At 31.7% G+C, this 18,405-nt stretch overlaps 1 protein-coding gene across 12 annotated transcripts; it reads left to right on the top strand.

The window, feature by feature from the left end:
- The first annotated feature begins 412 nt into the window (after positions 1-412).
- Teh3 (tipE homolog 3) lies at positions 413-16,913 on the top strand. 12 transcript variants are annotated; one of them, XR_010953731.1, is made up of 4 exons: positions 1,061-1,194; positions 9,098-10,741; positions 14,688-14,802; positions 16,773-16,798. XR_010953731.1 is itself a non-coding variant. In XM_067789505.1 (3 exons), exon 2 carries the CDS (start codon positions 9,382-9,384, stop codon positions 10,729-10,731), a length of 1,350 nt encoding a protein of 449 aa, XP_067645606.1. In that variant the 5' UTR covers positions 413-431; positions 9,098-9,381; the 3' UTR covers positions 10,732-10,741; positions 16,773-16,913. The 12 variants fall into 12 exon arrangements, 11 of the variants coding, with proteins under 11 accessions (XP_067645606.1, XP_067645603.1, XP_067645607.1 ...); XM_067789505.1 differs by lacking the exons at positions 1,061-1,194; positions 14,688-14,802 and adding an exon at positions 413-431 and having other exon boundaries at positions 16,773-16,913; XM_067789502.1 differs by lacking the exons at positions 1,061-1,194; positions 14,688-14,802 and adding an exon at positions 487-613 and having other exon boundaries at positions 16,773-16,913.
- Positions 16,914-18,405: the final 1,492 nt, after the last annotated feature.

The following is an 18,405-nucleotide window of genomic DNA, read 5'->3' as shown; positions in this document are numbered from 1 at the left end:
GGGGTAGTGAAAGTGGGTGTGGGAGTAGTACTAATCTGGTACGATTTTCGGCATATAGAAATTTTCTGTACTGGCAACACTTGCCCCTTTGCCAAATGTCAGAACGAAGGATGAATTAGCCGACAAGGACTTCAAAAAACAAAAATAGAGCACATTTGCCCTCACAAATTTCTGTTTCGTTCCATCGCTATACAGAGAGAGGCATGCGCGTGCTGCATGTTTACTGCGAGCGTACAGCTTTCGAGACATTTTCAAAAACACACACACATGCATTAAAAACACTAATGTACAACAAGATTTACTTAAACATATGTGTGGTATATGAGTTTTGCATATACATTTCTCAGCAATCTCAGCTTTACTCGAATTTTTCATAGTAAGTATTCATCATTTTCGAATATGTGCAAATAGGCACATTAAAAAATTACTAGGTTAAAGTTTTGGCCTTTAACAATACACACAACATAAGCATATTGCCCGTGGTCGGAACGGTGCAAAATATGAGGACGAATTAGAAAATTTGACTGGCAAAAAAATTTTAAAATATTTCGCTAGGAATTTTAATTGAGAAACTAGAAAACGAAGTTTAATGGATGAAATCAATAAACTTAATGTAAGAGAGGTGAAATTATTGACCAGTTCAGCAGCTCTATTTATGAATGGCAAAAGTAATGAGATTTAGTGTGATCATATTGAACATATACGAAAGTTAAAGTTCAAAGATTTTTAAAATCTTAAAATTGTTCCTCTGCAAAGTGAGAGTGTTGCACTTCGAAGTTGAAAAATTGAATCCGAAATTCCTAAGCAAATATGTGCAAATTAATTATTAATGCTCAATTTAAAATTGATTAAAGCGGAGACAACGAAAATTGGGTTTGCACGAAATTTACAGATTAAACGTCAGCGCCGCCACCACCCAAACGCCAGTTATGAGAAAAATCAATATTGCAAATCTATTTCGTGATCAAGTGAAAATGGCCATGGTTTAAAGTGAAAAATAAAATGCAAGTAATATATATTGATATTGTGAGATAAATGGTGAATGAAAGTGGTAAAATAATTTCAAAAAAGTTCTTATCGAAATTAATCATTAAAATAAGAAAAAATAAAAAAAAATATGATAAAATAAAAAAAAACATAATTAAATAGCAAAATTGAAGCGTGGGTATTTTTGTTGTATTCAAAGCGAAACAAGTGCGTTTGTCTGCCATATGTTACATTATAATGAAGTATGGGTGTACAGTTGCGAGCGCAAAAATAGCAACAAATTAAATAAACACTTTTAGTTGTTTTTTTTTTTAATTTGGTTTGTTAATTGCAGAAACGTTTTTAATTTTTTGTGTGACTAAAACTTTATAAACCGTTTTTGAAAAGATTTTCGAAAAAAATCGATTTTCAACATGTTTTTTTCAGAATTTGAGCAAACAGTTTTCGAAAAAATTCTAAATAGCGAAAAGTTTAAGAAGTTTTAAGAACTTCATAAAAGTTTTCTTTTTTTTATAGTTTTAAGAAAGTTTTTACAAAATACTTTTCTAAATTGTGTAACGTAATATATGTAAACCAACTTCGAAAATTCGAAAACAAATTTTAAATTACTCGTTAACAATTGAAATTAAAATAGAAATCGAACACTATTCGAGAAGCTTTTGGAAATATAGAATTTTAGAAAACCTTTTGCAAACAATTTAAAAGATCTCTAGCAGGATTTATTAATCTTAGAGAATGAGAATGAACGAGGTATATAGGAAAAAAATGTGGGGCGGTTTTGAAAAAAATACGTAAATTCGAGAAAGTTTCCAAAATGTTCAGGAACATTTTCAAATTTTTCTTTAGAAATTTAGGAAACTTTATGCGAAATTCAATGAATTCTATAACGTTAATTGTGATTACTAATTTAGAAAAAGTTTTCGAAACATTTATAAAAATTGAAATGTTTTTAAAAATATTCAAGAAAATTTTCAAGTTTTTATTCAGAATTAATTGTGATTACTAATTTAGATAAAGTTTTCGAATCATTTCTAAAATTTGAGATGTTTTTAAAAATATTCAAGAAAATTTTCAAGTTTTTAATCAGAATTAATTGTGATTACTAATTTAGATAAAGTTTTCGAATCATTTCTAAAATTTGAGATGTTTTTAAAAATATTCAAGAAAATGTTTAAGTTTTTATTCAGAATTTTCGAAAATTTGTTTAACGAAAACTATGTAAACCAATTTCATGAACTTTTGTTATTAAAAGTCTGCATAAATAATTTTTGTTGTTATATCGGCCTACTGATTTTAAGATCGCGGGTTCGAATCGAGCTCAAGGCCTAACAATAATTTTTTATCATTATTATTGTTATGATAAATTTTTCTTAATTGAAAAAATTTTTAAATTAGAATAGAAGAAAGAAAAAATTTTAGACAACTGCCAAAGCTCGTTGTATAGATCCATTTCGGGAACTGCTAAATTCCTTCATCGGCAACGTTTAGGCGCCGCTGCTATAACCATTCAGCTATCACAGCGGTTTTTTGTTTGTCTTCATTAATCCTACTTCTATTCTGTTTCGTGCCAATTGATATTCACAACACTGCGACATCTGTTGCAGAATGGCTGTGAAAATTGGACTTGTTTGTTGGCAATGCCGCCATAGTGTCATAATTTATTGACACTTTTTTTCCCCGTGCTCTGGGATGTATTAACAAACGTTGCCGATGAAGGAATTTAGCAGTTCCCGAAATGGATCTATACAACGAGCTTTGGCAGTTGTCTAAAATTTTTTCTTTCTTCTATTCTAATTTAAAAATTTTTTCAATTAAGAAAAATTTATCATAACAATAATAATGATAAAAAATTATTGTTAGGCCTTGAGCTCGATTCGAACCCGCGATCTTAAAATCAGTAGGCCGATATAACAACAAAAATTGTTAATACATCCCAGAGCACGGGGAAAAAAAGTGTCAATAAATTATGACACTATGGCGGCATTGCCAACAAACAAGTCCAATTTTCACAGCCATTCTGCAACAGATGTCGCAGTGTTGTGAATATCAATTGGCACGAAACAGAATAGAAGTAGGATTAATGAAGACAAACAAAAAACCGCTGTGATAGCTGAATGGTTATAGCAGCGGCGCCTAAACGTTGCCGATGAAGGAATTTAGCAGTTCCCGAAATGGATCTATACAACGAGCTTTGGCAGTTGTCTAAAATTTTTTCTTTCTTCTATTCTAATTTAAAAATTTTTTCAATTAAGAAAAATTTATCATAACAATAATAATGATAAAAAATTATTGTTAGGCCTTGAGCTCGATTCGAACCCGCGATCTTAAAATCAGTAGGCCGATATAACAACAAAAATTGTTAATACATCCCAGAGCACGGGGAAAAAAAAAAGTGTCAATAAATTATGACACTATGGCGGCATTGCCAACAAACAAGTCCAATTTTCACAGCCATTCTGCAACAGATGTCGCAGTGTTGTGAATATCAATTGGCACGAAACAGAATAGAAGTAGGATTAATGAAGACAAACAAAAAACCGCTGTGATAGCTGAATGGTTATAGCAGCGGCGCCTAAACGTTGCCGATGAAGGAATTTAGCAGTTCCCGAAATGGATCTATACAACGAGCTTTGGCAGTTGTCTAAAATTTTTTCTTTCTTCTATTCTAATTTAAAAATTTTTTCAATTAAGAAAAATTTATCATAACAATAATAATGATAAAAAATTATTGTTAGGCCTTGAGCTCGATTCGAACCCGCAGTCTGCATAAATGTTTAAATATCTAATTAACAATTTTAGGAAAATAAAATTGGAAAAATGTTTAAAAACCCTCACGGAAATTCACAGCTTTTTATTTAAAATTGTAGGAGAATTTTTCTAAAACTTGATACTATTTTATTATAAAAAGTATACAAACCGCTTTCCAGAATTTTCTCGAAAAAATTCGGAGATTCGACTAGGATTTATTATAATAAAATTTTAGGAATGAACATGTATATTTTTAGAATTTTTTATGCAAAATACTTAAATGAAACGTTTTCGAAAATATTCTATGATTTGAGAAAGTTTTAAAAATTTTCATGAAAACTTCCAGGCTTTTATTTAAAGTTTTAGTAACATTTTCGAAAATTCCGGAGGTTCCAAAAGTCTCCTGAAAATTTCCGAAATTTTATTTTTAAACTTTTTAATAAGAAGTGAAATTGTATAAAGAGTTGATTTTTTGGAAACAATTTTAAAGTTTGGAATTCTTTAAAGAACTTTTTAAGTTTAATTTTAGTAAACACTTTGCATAATACTATATTTAATTGTATAACAAAATCAATATTAATAAAAGTTCACAAAAGTTTTTGAAAAACTTCTCGAGTTCTTCAAATCCTTTTTTCTAGAATTTTAGAAAACTTATTTCTAATAGTTTTGCTGAATTGTATGAAACCGTACTTTTATGTTAAAAACTTTCAAATACGTACCAAATTAATTGCACTCACTACAAAACTACATACTCAAAACTTTTCTAATTTTAAATTTTTTTCGAACACGGTATTGAAATTTTTGTTGTTGTAAAATTCATTAAAGTTTTTCTGCAATGAGATTGAAAAATGAGTAACCACAAAATTTTTTTAGAATTTTGTGCTGCTATTTTTTTGCGCGCAGTTGCATGCGTTTGAAAGAGAAATCGTTGTCTATTCAAAAGTAATAAAAATACGCATTAATAAAAATTTAAATCAGCGAAAAAGCAAACGGAAGGACAAAAACGCATTCAAAATAAAAAAATAAACTAAAAACAATAAAATTAGTGGAAGTAAAAACGAGAGCAGTGATGAAAACTAACAACAATAACAAAACGCATATACACTCGTTTTGCCCTTTCAACTTATACTTCTTAATTTAAACGCCTACGCGCCTAGACGTAGGCAAGGAATTTCAGTAAAGAATCAAAAGGGAACGAGCAAGCCTTTATTTAGATGTTATTAGAATAGACTCTTGAGGCAGAATTGTTTTCTAGAAAATTCGGAGATTCCGGATTGTTTTCAAAATCATTTCGCGACTATCACCAGACTATTTCGAAATTCGGGACTATTTCCGAATCACGTTGGTCTCTGTGGAATAGTATCGGAATTGATTTCGATAATACTTCAGAACCTTATTGTGAAAGTTCAGAATAATTTCAAGAACGTTTCGGATCACTTCTAGACTATTGTGGAGCTGTTTTAAAGATCGTTTCGGAGCTACATCGGGACAATTTCGAAGTAATTTCGGGATTATATCGATATCCTTGCGGGACTATTTTCAGAATATCTTGCATTTTTTCCGGATAGTTTTCATGAGCTTTTTTATATCTTTTTGCGAGTATTTGTTAATAAGTTCGGTATCGTTCCTTTAGGCTAGGTTGAGCTGGCCGTTTCATGGGGACTTCACATACACTTATTCACGGTACGGAACAAAAGTTTTTTGTAACGACCAAACTGAAAAATCCCATTGAAAACCAGGACTTATGTTATAAAATAACTCCGCTCTCTGGCGAGCTTCTAGAAGCTTTCTAGGAACTATGCCATCTGCTGCTTCTAGATCTGACAGTTGTATCACTCCTTATATCTGAAAGTTTAGCCTGGCAAGCGCAGGGCATGAGCACAAAACATGAACTTATAGTGATATTTTGATATCAATTTTACTGAGACTTTTCTTTTGCCAATATTTGCAGAAGTCATCTTCTTTTCAAAGTGTGACCACTGGAGTTAGCAGCTTTTGCAAATGTGCTAACTGGCTATTTTCCGGCACGTTTCTTCCGCAGCTAAACTAATTTTATACATCAGTCTCTATTTGAAAAATTTATTTTACTTATTCATAACTCTACTACAATCCTTTCTCCTTTTACTGGCCACTAACATTGCTCTTCCGTTTTTCTTCCGGCTCTCTTTATTTCTTTTCCTTATATCGTCCAATTGCCCTGAACCTCCCATTCTGCCTCTTTTCTCCCTCTCCCTTTTTTCTTCTTCTGAACTTCTCTCTCCATGCCTATTCCTTTCCTCGTCCCAGGTCCATATGCCTTTCTCATTACTACATCGCGGATGTTTATGCAATTGCATATTTTTAATGAAAAAAGATAGAGTTATAGTTCCAAGGAGCAAAATGTATGTTGTTAATAGAGAATTCCAAATCCGCACATTTATTTGTGCATATCATGCATATTGCATATTACTTGCTTATCTGCACATAAATTGCATATTTGCTTATATCTTGCTTAAATTAGTAAGACTTTGCAAAATTACATTTTTTATTTAAAGAAGCATTCTATGAAATATCATTCGAGTTGGCTCAATTATTATTTATTAATTTGCCATTCAGTACTTCTTAATGTTCTAAACATTTCGTGCATTGTGGATAAGACAAGTGGGATAACATCTGCATTGACGTCAAAATTACAAATAGAATGGATCACCTGATTTTTAATTGACTATCGCTTTCTCATTCCGTATCTCTTTCTATACCTCGCTGAAGATAGCCGGCCCTATGCGCCGCCATTTTAAATATTGAACGTCCTGTCAGGCAGTTGACGGATAAGATATGACACTTGTTTTATCCACAATGATTTCGGGTGGCAACAATATATTGGAAACCGATATTCAAAGTCCCGGCCACTTCTGGAGCAACTTTAAATATGCTCCGGTTTCATCTTGAGCGTTCTTTTTCAGCATATAAGCTTATTTTAACAGATAAGCGTCACACTGCCGTATCGCAATTGGTCTCAACTACAACTAAATTTATTTATTTTGTGTAATAAAATCTTAAATTTCATAGACTGATTAAATGCAATTTATTCACAGATTATTCTTAACTAGCCTTTACCCGCGGCCTTGTCCACAAGGAGAAATAGTCCCGAAAACTATCCAGAAATGATCCCAGAATAGTCTCGTAAACCATGCAGAAATTATCCCGGAAGGGTCCCCAAAAGATCCCGAAATGGCCTTGACGGTATCCCGAAAACCATCCAGAAATTATCCCGGAAGGGTCCCCAAATGATCACGAACTGATTCCGACGGTTCTCGGACGGATCCTGAAAACCATCTAAAAATTATACCGGAAGGGCCCCCAAATGACCCCGAAATAGTCCCGAAATGATGCCTACGGGGCTATATGTGTGCCAAATTTTATCCAAATCCGTTCAGCCGTTCTTAAGGTTTTGAGTCACAAAGACAAACGTCTGGACATACAAACGTCTGGACTTCTAAACAAACTTTCTAATTTATAATATTAATATGTTGTGAATGATTATTTTTTAACTTGCATACAACTTACATATAAACTGCATATATTTTGCATATTCTTTACATATTATATTGCATAAACATCCGCAGTCTACTCATTGCTATCGATGTTCCTTTCCCTTTAGCTTTCCGTCTCTGTCTTCATATTCTCCACCTCAACTACGAACACTTTTTTGTAAAAAAGGCCCAACTTTACTCACTTCCTGAATGCAAATAGAATCATTAAAAATATTATCTTGAGTAGGTCGACTTTGGTGCACTTCCCATGAGAGAAAGTGTCTGAAATATTAACCTAAACAAAACGCTTTCACTGTGTTAAGTTTAAAGAAAATTGCAACATACATACGATTTTTTAGAACAGGTTGGCCCTGATTTACTTTCCAGAAAGATAAGTATTATAAAAATCAAATTACCCTTTGATTCTATTTTTTGAAATTGGTCGATACCTGTTCCACTTCCCAGAAAGAGGTTTCCCGCATAATAAGCTATTCAAGAAGGAACCCCCATATCAATTTTAAAGCAAATCGTACCATATATGTACATATGTTTTTTTTAGATGCCGCTGGTCTATTTCCTGGAAAGAAAAGAAAGAAAACGGCCCATATTTTGAATCTACATCATTCTCGAATTCCCTTGACCTCGTACAAAATTGTTCATCAAAGTCGGTGCAGTAACTTACGTTTCTATAAGGGCAGGGCCCGTCTCGTGTTATACGATCCGTGATCGAACTCCATTTTTTTTAAATCACAAAAGCTCTGAAATGGGAAATCCCTTGAATGGCGTACGTATGGCTAGTGACCATACGTACTCATTAGATCAATGTTTCACTACTATTTTTTTATAAAAAGTTTGGCAGATTCATATTTATCATTTTAGTGAAATTAGGGTTTCATCCGTGTTCGTACAACAAGGAAACGCTCATAGCCACTTATATAGCTATTGACCGACCGTTTGTATGCTACGCGTCTCCTATATGATCGTCGGGCCTAAAAGAAACACACTGGAGGAAACTGTGGGCCCGTCAAAACGTCGCGCTCAGAACTGACACAGGATGTCTTCCTATGCTTCAGAGCATCGTCTACACAGTGATGTGCGAATATTCCCCATAGGAAGAGAAATGAAATGCTGAAAAAACAGTTTCTGTTGAATACTCAGAAATCTTGGCATCCCAACAGACATCTGTTTAACATCTAACAAAAATCATTAAATTACTATGCCAAAAATTGTCCAATGAGCTCCCTTCTCAAAGACAAATACGATGAGCTCACAGTTGAGGAAAGCAACCTCAAAAGGGAGCCGTACGTCACTCTAGCTCAACTTCGATATGGATACTGTAATAGGTTAAACTCTTACTTATCCACAATCAACCCCGGAAGATCCATGTATGTCCTGCTATAACGTGGCACATGACACCAACTTTTTTTTCAATTGCAATGTTGGACCAACGCTTCTAACACCCTCATATCTTTGGTCCAACCTTGTTGAAACAGCAAACTTTCTCAGAATCCCGTTGGCGCTACTGATGACAATTTGTAAGTGATCGCACCTTTTGGATGGGGCGAAGCAATGCTACAACAACAACATAAAAATATTCATTTTGATACATTTAGATTAGCCAGGCTCCCTGATGAAGATTTGAAAAACGCGTAGAACAACGGAAGAAGGGTTCATTATAGTAAAATATTTCTCTGGAATAGTAAAATTTTAAGAAATTGGAACAAAGTTATTCCATGGCTTAGACTTAGTAAGATTCTTTTACAGCGTGAAAATAACAACTGAGAAAAACGTTGGCAGTGGGTGTGTGTGTGCTTTTTCGTTCCCTAAACAAGTCTTTCTTCGGTATACAGTGTTAGAAAACAACAAAAGGGATGGAATAATTTGAGATACTAACAAAATTAAAATATAACAAAAAGCATAAACTTACAAATTACAAAATTTTGAAACTGCTCAAAAAAACTAACAATATTAAAAAAAATTTAAAAAAAAGCTACCGAAAAAAATATCTACCAAGTTAAAAACTACAACAAAATTACTGCTACAACTGCCAAGCATACAGCGCGCATAAAAGAACATCACATAAACTCACACTGCACACCGCTAAAGGCATATCACAACAACAACAACCACCACAATGGGAAAGAAAAAGGTAGCCGAAGAGGATTTGGTCGTCCCACCACAGGATACACGCATTTGTGGCACAATCTGCGTCTGCCAAATGACGCTCGTACTCAGCTCTGTGGCGTTGGTTTATCTTACGGTGGCCATTTATATGCCATCAACGCGTGCCTTCAAATCGGGCATCGATCCAACACCCGTCATGTGTACCACAACACGCGCGATCAATAAAGACAATTGCGAATGGGGCTCATGCGGTGAATGGTGTCTGAGTAAAACTTCAGGTGCATGCATACAAATTTATGTTAATTTACGTGCAAATGGCACAAATCTAACATTTCAAAATTGTACGAATTCTGCAAATAAAACTTGCTATGGCATAGATCAAGATCGCGCCGATAAAGCGCGTTGCATAAATGATGAGTGTAAAAATTTGACTGGCACCTTCAATTGCACCGAAGGACAATGTCTCAATATCACAGATGCATTTGAATGTGTTTTTCGAAATAGTGATAATCCAGTGAAGTGTTCGGGTAGACGTGGCAAAATTAATTGTATGGATATACATGGTTTGTATTCGTGTATTCGTGGTACGTGTCGTAAAATACGTACACCATATAATTGTGATCGTCGTTGCGTTGATATACCGACACGTAATAAAAATGTTGTTGTATTGAGTGGTGATAAAGTATATTTGTCACAATGTCAAAATGCTATAAATGCCGAAACAGGAGAGGAGGTATGGAATGAATCGGCGGATAATGTGGTGATGGCTTCATGTTTTATCATAAAATATACTTCCGATCGTGTGGAAGCCGTCGATTGTATAAATGGTTCAACACTCGAGCATAATATGCTTACAGATTTAACGAATTTTACTTATTTAAGTCATTTACATATTTCTGTGTCGGTGCCAACACCAGAAATAGCACCACCCGATTTCGATTTAACCATATCAAATGAATCGAAACTTATGATCAATTTAGAAGGTTGCGTTAATACTTTGATGGATGAATGTAAAGAGTTCTTGAAGGATTTTGGACGTGATGGCAGTGATCATAATGCACGCGCACGTTTTCCCTGCTTCTATTCGCCATCAAAGAAGGAAATTGTTGTTGCACGTTTTGATTTAGAGGTGACTTATCGCCAATTTGTTATTGCATCAGTGGTGCCATCTGTATTGTTTGTGGTTTCGTGTTCAGTTTTGTTGCTGTGTCAGAAAACTGTGTATGTGGGTGATGATGCGAAAATGCGTTTCAAAGGTTGTGTGGATACCGAGTCGGTACTGGCGAAAAATGCCGCTGGCTCACAGACCAAGTTGGGTGATACTGGTGGAGGGGGAGGCGACGATGTAATGGCACTATGAGATCCGTCACGTAAGATTTACACCTTTTTTTTGATTCACAATACTTATGTATATATGTCCAAGCTATGAAAAACTAAGCTAATCAAACAGATAAATTTTATCAAGTTTATTAGTGGCTTGTAAACAGCACGGGGCTGTAAAAATGGTATACAGTTGCAAACATGATAATAGCAGCAAAAATGTCCGCGAAATTTTATCAGTTATTTTCTTGTTTGTTTAATTTTCTTTAATTTTTAAAAACATTCCAATGAACTCTGTAACTAGAACTGTGCAAACCATCTCAAAAACGTTGTCTAAAATTCTAGAAGTGTTTAAAAATTCTCATAAAATTTCAAAATTTGTATTTAGAACTTCTGAATATGCAAAAAAATTAGATTATTATCTGCTCCAAAAAGCTTTTCGAAAAAATGTGAATATTTAAGAAGCTTTTAGAAATCATTGTGAAGCTTTCAAATTCGTGTTGAGGATCTTGGGGAAAATTTTTGAGTATGCAGTTTTATAACTCAATTGATTTTAATGTGCCAAATTAGAAGTTTGAAGTCTTTTAAAAGTGCATAAAATTTAACTTTTCAAAACTTTTCGAAATTGGTTTGAAAATTATAAATGATTTGCCAATTCTTTTTCGATTCTGTTTACACAATATACGTTAAATAATTCAATTAAGTTTTTCTTAAAAAAATTTCTCAAAATTCTAGGTTTACAGCAATAGTAATTTCAAAGCAGAAAGTTTTCAAAAACTTTTTCGAAAAAATTCGATGTTTTTAAAAACTCTTTGTTTTGAATTTTCAAAATTTTTTGAGTATGCGGCTTTGTAATCCAATCAAGTCCAACTAAGTATTTCAAAATGTTCATTGAATTTTGCCAACTTTTTATTTAAAAAGCAAAATTATGCGCTTTTCTTAACGAAAAAACCTAAAGCACCCTTCAGCAAAAACTTTTACAAATATGAAATTAATATTTGAGAGACTCCCACACTGTTCTATCTTGGCCTATAATTTATTTGCTATTAAAATGCATACAAAAAAATTTTAAAATTCAAAATAGAATATAAGATATTAAATTTTTGCGAAAATCACTGGAAATTTTGTGAGACTTGCACTTAAAAAAATTATGTGGGCTACAAAACTGAATACTCAAAAAATGTTGATAATTTTAAATAAATCATTTTTAAGCACTTATCGAATTTCGGAATTTTTTCCAAACGTTTTTAAATTGGTTTGCTTCGACATAACTATTACTGCAATCGCAGGATTTTAGGATCTTTTATCGAAAAATTTGAATGAATTATTTAAAGAACCAATACCGAAACAATTTTCGAAAAATGGAGAAGTATTTATTTATTTCTTTTTGAAACTTTCAAAACAAATTCGAAGTTTGCAATTTCTCATAATTTGCAACGATTTTAAATAAAAATTTTCGGGAGAATGTTTCAGATTTTCTTCCACGTTTTTAAGAGACTTCAAACTTATACTCTGTTACACTAAAATGAGTTGGACATCTTCAAAAAATGTCCCAAAACTCTGAATATAAATTCAGAAATTTCATGAACACTTTTTGAGTTTTCACATTTTTTCGGAAACTTACTTGTGACGGCCATCGTGGTGTGATAGTAGCGTGCTCCGCCTATCACACCGAATGCCCTGGGTTCACACCCCGGGAAAAGCAACATCAAAGTTTTAGAATTAAGGTTTTTCATTTAGAAGAAAAATTGTCTAAGCGGGGTCGCCCCTCGGCAGTGTTTGGCAAGCACTCCGAGTGTATTTCTGCCATGGAAAGCTCTGAGTGAAAACTCATCGGTTCGGAGTCGGCATAAAACAAGTAGGTCCCGTCCCGCCAGTTTGTAGGAAAAATTAAAAAAAGGAGCACGACGCAAATTGGAAGAGAAGCTCGGCCTAAAATCTGTTCGGAGGTTATCGCGCCTTACATTTTTTTGTTTTTTTTTTTTTTAACCAACGAAAGTCCCAAAAACTGATTGGGTTAAAAAAATGGAAGACGAAAAAGCTTTTAATAAAAGTGTTGAACAGTTTTCTGAGATGTCCGAAAAATTCTAAATTTTTTAAATTTTTTGGAAATTTGTTTTGAGACTGTTTATAGTAAATTATTCTTGTGAATGTAAATTTCATGCTCAAAATATTTCAAATAAATCTTTTGAAATTTTCATGACAATTTTTAAAAAATTTAAAAATTTATTTGAAAACATATTTTTAAACTGAATATTTTTCGAAATGAACGCAAAACCCTAATATTGTCCGAGCTACAAAATTTCATGCTAAACAATTTCTAAAGGTTCTAATAAAAAGTTGTTTAGAGGATTTTGAGACCATTTTCCAATTTTCGAATTTTTTCGAAAACGTTTTCGAAGTTGATTTACTAAACTAAAGTTTTTTTCTTTTTTCTAAGAATTAAGAATAAACAATAGAAGAGAAGTACTAATAAAATTTGCGTACAATTTTACTGCTAATTTTTTTAGCCACGGTTTTAGCCAATCACAAGATTTCGTAAATTTGGTTGACCATTCTGAAATACATATATTAAAGCGTTTCCGAAAAAAATTTGAACTTTTATGCGTTCGATTTGAATTTATTTTTAAAATGCTTTAAATTTACTTGTTTTGCGCTATTATGAGTTTTATTTGTGTTTGACGAAAGAGGTTTCATGTTTTTTGATAAATATTTTAACATTTCTGAAACACATTTTCTGCATTTCGACTTTTCGAAATAAGTACACATAACCATCTTTATGAGTTTTATTTGTGTTTGACGAAAGAGGTTTCATGTTTTTTGATAAATATTTTAACATCTCTGAAGCACATTTTCTGCATTTCGACTTTTCAAAATAAGTACACCTAACCATCTTGCCCTTTTCAGAATTTCCTTTGAGCTTTTCTGAAATATTTTTGAAGTTTTCGAAAAAGATACATTTGGGCTTTTTAAAAACCAATTTGTCCCATTATGATTTTTGTTTTGGTTTTCCTGATTTATTTTTGACATTTTCTTAAATAAATTGGAGACTTTATGGCATCCCTTTTGCCTTTTCTGAGTTTTGTTTTGGGATTTTCTGAAATATTTGCCATATCATTTGAATAAAATTCAACGTATGTCTGAGCTCTAGGCCAATATATACATATTTTAAATAAAAGACATCAAACGTGTTTTAAACAATATTGATTGAAGTTGAAATATCGACAATATAAACCCTTCGACAAATGTATACATATTGTTTAAAACACATTTGTTGTCTTTTATTTAACATATGTATATATTGGCCTAGAGCTCAGACATATCTTGAATACATTAACTAAAAGGCCGAAATACAGGAAAGTAATTTGAATAAAATTTTAGCTTTTCTGACCACTTTCCACTAATCCACTTTCCTTAATTTTATTTAAGCTTTTCTGGAATACTTTAGAAATAACTGTCATACATTTGAGCTTTTCTGAAAGCTACTTGCTATTTTCGCAATATTTTGATGTTTTCTGAAATAAATGTAAGCTTTCCTGAGAACATTTGCACTTTTCTGAAATCCATTTGAATTTGTCTAAACTTTGAAAAACCGATTGCAAATTTGTTCCGCAAAGCTAGGAAAAGCTTTGAAATTGGAAATATAGTATATCCTTGATGCTTTTATGAGATTGTTTTGAAAAAGTGGTTTAAAAAGTGACTTGATACTTCAAGAAACAGACACTAAGCATCCTAAATACTTATCCAAGTTATGAACTTGATTGATAAAATAACTATCTAAAAGTCCCGATGTTGTTTAAGCTGCTTGATTTTGTATGAGCTTTATTAAAGCTCAAAAAGTTAAGTAAAAAAAGGGATTACGGTAAACACTTTTGCAAAATCTTACATAAGTCATATGTTTTTGGTTCTCATTCTTATTTAATGCATATTTAATGCGTATTTAATTATTTGTGTATTTGATATGTAAAAATGTAATGCTTATTTTTACACTTTTAGCATACTTTCAACTACATCAACGCGGATTGAAACCACCTGAAAGCTCAATTATTTTTTTGCATATTTGAACATTTGTGCTGTTGTTGTATTGTGCGTAAACGTCAACGTTTGTGGTGTAGGTTGTTCTGAAAGAAAATTGTACATAATTGTGTTAAATAGTAGTTGGCGTATAAGTGTACAATATATAGTACATATGTATGTACATATCCAATTCGACCATTTATAGCGAGCTCTAGAGCTTTCGCTATTTAACAAAACGTACAGTAGATTTTCTGTTAGTATTACTGTAGTGAAAAATCTTTGAATGATAGTTTAGCATCAATAAAGATCATAAAGCTCTATTTTTGTATAAGCTTTCACTAATTAAAAGTTATATATTTAAAATTTGTAGGAGAGCTTTTAATCGTTTGTTTAAGTAGTAACTTCTTTAGTCAGAAATTATTTTATAAATATATCATTACATACATAGCGTAGTTCTAGCTAAAAAGCTTTTGAGCTTTCGTCAAATAAAAAAAGTACATTTGTTTTCATAGTACGTATTAGGGATGCCGATTTTTGTCATACTCCGATTTGCTGAATTTTTGGAATCTGAGCATTCTATCGCAGTGCACGCGGTATTTATTCATAGGAAAGGCATCCCTATTAGCTCAAGGTTTAATATTTCTATATTCAAATGCATTTGACCAGAAAATCATATTGAAATCATCACACATAATTAGTACCTATAGCCAATTCATCATGTAACTAGGCTTGTACAAACAAAGTTATATTTTTAACCCGCTTATATTAGCTTCTCTTGTATGTATGCTTGTTTTTAACTCTCTAGGCTAGGCGCGCAAAGCAGAGTTAGACCCATCTAGCGGCAATTATTGGAATGGTTAAATAACTAGTTACAAACCGAGTCGTGCTTAATAGCGGAGACACGAACCTCTGTACTATGGTGCAATCAACATAAAATATTTAAGTTATTTGTAGATACTAAATTGGCACCATATTTGAGTGTTTTTTTTTTGTTTTTTTTAAACAATATTTATATTATTATGTGTTAGTCTAGCTAATAAAATAAATGGAGAGCTTTGAAAGCTTAGGACAGTTTTGTCGATAAAAACGATACAAAATTGTGTTTACGAGGCGAGCAATATGAAAAGTTTATATAAGAAAACGGCCCTTAATGTTTTTTTTAATATGACTTGCCTTGTATTGTCTTAGTGAAAAAACGTCTAAAGTTTAGAGAAAAAAAAAATACTTTTAGCTTAAGCAAAAAATCCGAAACCAATTCCGAATGTCACGGCGTACGAATTCAAGATTTGCCTTAAACGCTTTAAAATGAAATCAAGTAAAAACCCCAAAAAACTCTCCTCACTGAAAACTCTCGAAATATTATATTTCTAGAAGTTGATCGGATAAGCCTAAAAGTATGCAGTATTTAGTATGTCGCCTAATAACCCTAAATATGCCAGAATGTCTTGCTCACTTTTGGAACTATTATGTATATTCTTTAAGTGTAATATGTCAGTTTAAAATACTAATAGGGGTTGCACTGCTAGGCAGCTTCGCCACAAACAAAACAATAACCCTGCACTCAACTTTACGGTAGAAAAGTTCTGCTATATTCCAAACTTACATTTACCCTTCCCAAGTCAAGTAGAGAAAGAGTTGGTGAAACAGATAGGGAAGTAAGAGACAGGGAAGAAAAACCTCATGCCGTGTCTCCTAGTGCAAAAATTATTTTGATTTATAGCTTTCGTGAAGATGGCTATTAGCTTATGTAAACAAGAAAAACCAAAAATATTAAATTTTTTAAAGCGTTTATATATACATAGTCTTTCTAACTTTAGATATTATTAGAGCTAATAAATATTTGACATTTTTTTATATTATTCTAAGTTATAAACTTTGTATTTAATTTTAAAAAGTTTTCATCTCTGTAGTATACAAAATTTATTTTTTAAATTTAATTTTGTTCAATAGTGTGTATTTATTTATATATTCCTAGTTAAATATATTCATATAATTAGTTACTCAATGAACCCAAATCAAAGCAATCCAACACTTTAACGTTTTCGTTTTCTAAAAAAATTCTAGGCATTCCTCTGCTCCAAGAAGACAGTCCCGTACATCAGACCGGAGTGTTTGCCATGCAGTAAGGCGGCGGCAAACGGGTTGAGAATAACATTTACAACAACAATAAATGAAACATCGCTAACAGCAAAAGCTGTATAACAACACACTCACTTCATCAACTCAGTTTAAAAAAAAGCAAGAAAAAGAACATACAAAAAAATAATTTAAAAAAATATTTCAAGCAGCCCGAACGTCAAAATAAATAAATTAAGTTTTACTACCCGCAAAATGCGCTTGCCTGCAAAGACAAAACAAACCTACTTAAATAGCTAAAATATTGCCTAGAGATTAAAAAAAAAATACATAAAAACAGAAGAAAAAAGCAAAACCAAATTTTTGCAAATAACAATCAAAACAAAATTAATTTTGTCCTAAACATAAAGCAAACACATTTTCGAAGTCACAGTCTCTATATATTTTTAATTAAAATTTATTCACAATGAAAGAGAGAATTTTGTTTAAAATAAAACCAAAAAATTTTATTCATATAGACAATATTAGCGTTTATTGAAACGATCTAAAAATGAACTCAATTTATTGTTGTAAATCAATGGATGTAAATTTAATTTAAGTATATATTTGGAATTTACAAAAAAAAAAAAAAAATTACAAAATGAATATGTGCACTTCAGAATAGAGCGCAAAGCCAGTTTAAAAAAATATATTTGTTTTTATATTACAGTTGTATGTGTATATTTATTAATTATTTAATTAAAAACATATTTATCCAAGCGCTTATTGCACTACTTTCGTACAAAAGGGCACTTAAATATACAAATTGTCAAATATTTCGAAATAGCATACTTACACCTTACAATCACTAATACACACACATACACTTAAACTCACTTGTTATGGAATGTTGAACGGTTCGGAGGGATGCGTGAAGAAAATACATGAAAAAAAATTTTTTGGTACAAAAAATATAAAAAAATATTATAAAGTTCATTGATCGACAAACTTACAAACAAAAAAACATACGAACAAAGTATTGTATATCACTACAAACAGAATTGGACAGCAAATAATAATAAGTAAAAAATAATAACAAACTTAAGATTTTCAATAAAAAAAAATTTGCTTAACAAAAATTCAATAACAGACGAACTTACAAACAAACCGACTTGCGAACAATAAAACAAAACAAAAACATATATATATATCACAACAAACAGACTTGAAAAACGAATAATAATAAACAAAGTATAATAACAAAGAAAAGCTTTTCAACAAAAAATATTAGGTTAACAAAAATTCATTAACACGCGAACTAACAAATACACAAACTTGCGAACAAAACAACAAAACAAAAAGAAATATATATTACTACAAACAGATTTGCACAGCAAACTATAATAAATGAAAAATTATAACGAACAAACGCTTTTCTATAAAGAAAAATTTAGGTTAACAAAAATTCATTATCAGGCGAACAAACAAACTTGCGAACAAAACATTAAGTTAAAAATAGATATAAATCAGAATAAAAAGACATGGACAACAAGTAATTATAAATAAAATATAATAAATAAAGGCTTTTCGAGAACAAAAATATTACATTAAATAAATTCATCAACAGACAAATTAACAAACA

This window comes from Eurosta solidaginis, chromosome 5 (assembly GCF_040869045.1).
Source record: "Eurosta solidaginis isolate ZX-2024a chromosome 5, ASM4086904v1, whole genome shotgun sequence".
Lineage (NCBI taxonomy): Eukaryota > Metazoa > Arthropoda > Insecta > Diptera > Tephritidae > Eurosta > Eurosta solidaginis.
This window is presented reverse-complemented; position numbering and strand designations above follow the sequence as displayed.